A 5,617-nucleotide genomic window follows, 5' to 3' on the forward strand; every position below is an offset into this window, starting at 1 on the left:
ATGTGGGTCCCCTAGGTTTTCTCCCATTTTTTTCTCCTAACTACTCTTAATGACTTAAACTCTTAGTTAGTCCCTAATTAAACTCTAACTTTTAAATTGATTCTAGAGTAATTGATTCATTTATTAATTTCTTTTATTAGACTTGACTAAAAATAATTAAAGTGAATGAGAAATTAATTCTCTTCTTTCTTAATTAATTAGACTAGTTTTTCATGCCTAGACACATTAATACCTTAAAACTTCATTAATTAATCTAAATCTCTCATTTTAACCTAAAAAGTCTTTATTTACAAAACTGTTGTTAATGATGAATTCCCTTACTTTGACTTTCTAGAGTGTAGTTGACTGAAGGTTTGACCAATGATTTTCCACATCTAAATCACTTATTCCTAGAATCAACACTTAAAATCTAGGTCTCTTGGCTATCCTATGATGATTCTATCTCTTATATAAATTATTTCACTAAGGATAATACTACCACATTGCATATAAAAAAATACAAGTTATTTCTATACTGAGCTACCCAATCTAGAAAATTGGGATGTTAAAAATGTGTCACTTGAATACTTAAAATCTTCTGGTATTTATATGATTCAAAGAACAAGTGACTATCATCTTTAAACAATTTTCTATTTGGGTCTTAAGCATCGTTTGAAGTAGGGTGTCCGCTCAAGCATTAATTGCAACATTGGATGCTTGTCAACTTTGAGATGATAAAACATTCTACTTATCTTCCTTGAAAAATACTCTACAATTGGTTTTAGAGGACAAATTACCTTTTGCTTAGAAAAATCTTACACCTAACAGTGACACTTCTTTTTATGTGAAAGGAGAGTTAATTTAAAATTGATTTTTCTCTTACTTTCTTTTCTTCGACCATCCTAAGAAGAATAATCAAACATTTAATGCACAAAGAATCAAATGAATATAACATTAAATGGCCTTAAATTCTTCACAAAACCAGCATAAGTTGTTGTCTATATCCACATACGTAGATATAACACTTTTTGTTAGCATTTCAAACACAATTTTTTACACACTTTTTGTTAGCATTTCAAACCAAAAGAATCTTGATTTATGTTATTACTCAACACTTGTTTGTATTATGGTGTATTTAAAAGAAATTTATTAGTCTTCAAATGAAATTCTCTTATTGTAATCTCATTTGTTCATTTTTCACAAAATTAATAAATTTTATTTTCTTTTGCTATTCCCTCCAAGGCATAGATTCATTGATACCATTGAATATTATTTTATTTATTCCTTTTGTCCTAAAATAAGAGTCATATTTGAGAAAAAAAGTTATCCTAAAATAAGTGTCAAATTTAGTTTTTTTAATGTAATATTAATTATTTTTTCCATTAATACTACTAATAAATGCACTTTAATTTTTTTAATTTAATATTTATATTACTCTCTTTCATTTATTTATTAGTTTTTTTTATCTGTATAAAATAACTTAAGTTGACACTTATTTTGGGACAAAGGATTATTAAAATCAATAATTTACAATCCCAATAAGACATTCTGAATAAAAATTACGTAAAAAATTAACTTTTTCCCCCTCTAATTCTCTTTTTTTTTATTATGTTTCCTTATAAAATGTCAAAATTAATAATCACGTGGAGAAACAAAAAGTAAAAGAAGTTCTTTTTCATTTCATATAAAAATAAATGTATAAAATAATAATCTGAGATAATCAAATTATTTTCTTAATTAAACAAATTGCTTAAAGGGGAAAAAAAGTCCCTGCCTTGTTTAATAGGACAGATTTTGAAGAAAAAACAAAACAACAAAATGTAAAAAATAAACTTGTGTGCATACTTAGAGTGTCGTTTGTTTGTGAATGCTTCCCTAGTTGCTTCACCATTCCAAGACTCTCTCCATAATATAAACCCCATCAATGTTCCCCCACCATCACCAACAGGAATCTCCCATTTATATCACTTCTCAACTCAAAACCAAAAATTTCCAACTCTCATAACCTCTCTCACCCCTCTGCACAAAAAAAAAAAAACTCTTACTCCCCTCTGACCATGCTCTCTGTCTCTTTCCAAACATAGAAGAATGCACCACCCCTTTGTCCTGAAATTTATTCACATCTAACATAGCCTTCAATTCCTCTCTGAGTGATGAGTATGATGCACACTCCCCACCCTCACAATTCCCACATCACATTATTGCCCACCACCTGCTCCTTTCACCATTAATCTTGATCAAACCAAAGAGGCAAAGAGCCTCATCCCTATGCTCCTATTTAAGGGTATGATATGAATATGACCCTTTAGTTTAAATTCTCTCAACACTCTACACCTAATAGCCTTGTTCCATAAAACCACCAACAAGTTTCCTTAAGGCCATGGCTGGTCAGAAGCTTCATGGGGGTTCAAGCATGACACTTTTGCTCCAAAAAGAAAGACTTCCATGCTCCCCTGAACTTATTCAATCTTTTTGTTTTCAAAACTCTGAACCTTCTTTCCAAGGTGATTTGCTACCATCATGTTTTTGCTTCTTTATTCTTGTCTCTGGCCTTTTGCTTTCATAATCTTTTTGAAGTTGCTGAGTTTTTTTGTACTTTAAAACCTTTTTCGTCAACATGAAATTTCAAGAACAGAGAAAGACAAAAGAAAAACAACATATAAATATTTGTAGTTTTTTTTCATAACAAAATCAGAAGTGGGTTTCTTATAGATTCTGGTTTCTTTCTGATAAAGAATATATGAAAACCCAAGGAAAAAATTATTTTTTTTCATTGAAAATCGTTTATGTTTGAATTATAGCATAGTTATTAATATTAATATTTGGTGCCTTGAATTCAGGTTCAAAATCCATGGCTAATGTTGTGAACGTCACGCATAGGCCCTTCTTTCAAGGGCCAGAGAAAGAAGAGAACGGCAATGATGCGGATTTTGAGGTGTGCCTCCATCAACCCGGTAAGACAAGGAGGCTCACAAGTGAACAAGTGCAGTTTCTTCAAAGTAACTTCGAGGTGGAAAACAAGCTTGAACCTGAAAGGAAGGTCCAACTTGCAAAGGAACTTGGCATGCAACCACGGCAAGTGGCCATATGGTTCCAAAACCGTAGGGCAAGGTTCAAGACCAAACAGCTTGAGACAGACTATGGCATGTTAAAAGCTAGCTATCACGTACTCAAACGGGACTATGACAATCTCCTTCAAGAGAATGACAAGTTAAAGGAAGAGGTAACCATTGTTAGACATAAATAAAACCATTAGTATAATTTCCCTTTTTTCTCTCTATGAATCAAAACGACAATAGATGAATCTCAATGATTTGTGGCATTAAGGCTACTCGGTCACTTATAATACCTGGTAACATAATTGTTTACAAAAGATTCTACTCATCTATGATGAAAGTTGCACTTCAAGCATCTCACAAGGCTGAATTCTTAATATTTTAATACAGTTGGTTCTTAAAGTTGATCATGTTGTAGACATCATTTGAACATTGAGAGTTTTTAACAATAACAACAAACACTCAACATCTTTCTCTGCTCTTTTTTTTTATTTATAAATTACAAAATTAAACCCCCAGATAACCAATGCTTGGTAAGTACAAAGATAAAATTGACTAAATTTGTAATTTCATGACGAATTTGGTGTGTTTTACCATACTTTTATCCGAAATGGGTTAATGCCATAATGGTTGAATGGGTACAATTTCCTTGTTACAGGTTAACTCTCTCAACAGACTGATTCCCAGAGAGCAAGAGGAACAGAATTCTGATGATACCTCTTGTGATACTGTCAACTCACGGCATAAAGAGCATAAAGAGCATAAAGATTTAATCATAAACACAGGTTCTGAGAATGGATCCGAAGTGCCACTTCCTGTTAAGGTAATAAACAAACATGAAGATGCTAATTCAGCTAAAAGTGATGTTCTTGATTCGGAGAGCCGACATTTCACTGATGGAAACCAATCCTCATATATGGAGCCTGCAGATTCCTCCCATGCTTTGGAACCAGACCACTCAGATTTCTCGCAAGATGAAGAAGACATCCTCAGCCAAAACATCTTGACCATGCCGTTCTTACCAAAGGTTGAAGATGTCTGCTATGAATATGATGAACCAAATGAAAATTCTTGCAGTTTCCGGTTCCCACTTGAAGATCAAGCCTTCTGCTTTTGGTCATATTGAGTTACTATTAGTCGGGGAATGTTAAAGTTCATTAGTTCACAGCTGTAACTCTGCAGTAAAATATTTTAGGAATTGAAGTTTCACCTCAGTAATCTGCTTAATCAAAGTTCGCATCAAAGATAACTTATGTTGAGTGTTAACTAGGTGAAACTCCGATTTTTAATAAAATCAGCATGTTATTACATTAGGCTATTCACGATAAGCAAGAGTTAAGAAATTCAGTTTTGGTCATAACCCCAGTTTCAAAGGCGGGTTTCAAGATTGCAATGTCCCAAGTCTTATTAGCTCTAGGCAGGACAAGATATACAAGAAAAACTTGACCATTAGTTTTGATATTATTAGTGATAGTTGCACAATTCACAATAAATTTTTAGGTGGTTATCGTAACAAAGAACCTTACGAAGTCAATGTGATCACATTGAAAATGTTGACATCAACCGCAACCAAGTTGTTTGAACATCAACAGGTTGATACTTGCCCCTTAAGAAATTACACCCTCAAGAGGAGTGAAATTAAATTAACTGATTGGCAACAGTAGTATGTGAAAGATCTGACTTTGAAATCCAATTAATGAGGAAAAAGTAAGACACGCAAAACATGGTAAAATACTGAATCCTGCTGTACAAGTAAAGGTTTGGGTGTGTTTCACTTAAACAAGTTTTATTGGTGAGAACATTTTAGCTCCCGACAAGCTCATTCTGGTATTTTGAAAGCTTAGCGTAATTTATGTCGGAATTTTGTGGATTAGGATAAAATTAAATTGTTATATTAGTTACTAATTTTTTTTTGTTTAACCTGTGATGTTACAAACTATAAAACGAAACACAGGTCAATAACAAAATACGGAAAAACAAAAATCAAATTATACCTCCAGCCATTGTTATGAAAGAGCTGTCTTGTTTTGGTTCTTCCAAGCTCTCACTCTCTTTCTATGGATGGTGTATCAGACGAAATTGGAAGAGGTGAGCTCAAGAACCAAATACATGTGTTATATATAGGCATTCTACCTTCAAGAATGCATTTAGTAGCCATTAGTGGTTATTACCACCCATTAGTAGTCATTCAATATTTGGCTTCTCAATTCCAAAATTGATGGAGTTTTTCATTTTCCAAAACGTATAGACCAAATTATTGCATTCTCTCACTTGGTCCAAACGTTTTGATTCAATGATTAAAATAAGTCAATGTTAAATCTTCTTTAAGAAATGAATGAATATACAAATCATAGTGATAGTTTCTCTTATAACGAGTAATATCATCCATGTATTACAATATGCTCAATTTCCCAAGCAGTATACTCAAAGTGGTAATAAAACTTAATGAATAAACCCAATGTTTATTCTTGGTCCCAAACATAATTTTTCTCAAATAAATCAATGTGCAATTGAATATGAGAAAATATCATAATACAAAAGTTTCAATTTTAACCTGTATGTATGCAATCATAAAGTGGAAC

The 5,617-nt window shown here is 32.3% G+C and overlaps 1 protein-coding gene across 1 annotated transcript; it reads left to right on the top strand.

Moving 5' to 3' along the window:
• Positions 1-1,810: 1,810 nt before the first annotated feature.
• LOC114396047 (homeobox-leucine zipper protein HOX20-like) lies at positions 1,811-4,362 on the top strand. Its single transcript, XM_028357940.1, has 3 exons — positions 1,811-2,483; positions 2,820-3,202; positions 3,694-4,362. Exons 1-3 carry the CDS (start codon positions 2,360-2,362, stop codon positions 4,159-4,161), a joined length of 975 nt encoding a protein of 324 aa, XP_028213741.1. The 5' UTR covers positions 1,811-2,359; the 3' UTR covers positions 4,162-4,362.
• The last annotated feature ends 1,255 nt before the right edge of the window (positions 4,363-5,617 follow it).

This window comes from Glycine soja, chromosome 18 (genome assembly GCF_004193775.1).
Source record: "Glycine soja cultivar W05 chromosome 18, ASM419377v2, whole genome shotgun sequence".
NCBI classification, from domain to species: domain Eukaryota; kingdom Viridiplantae; phylum Streptophyta; class Magnoliopsida; order Fabales; family Fabaceae; genus Glycine; species Glycine soja.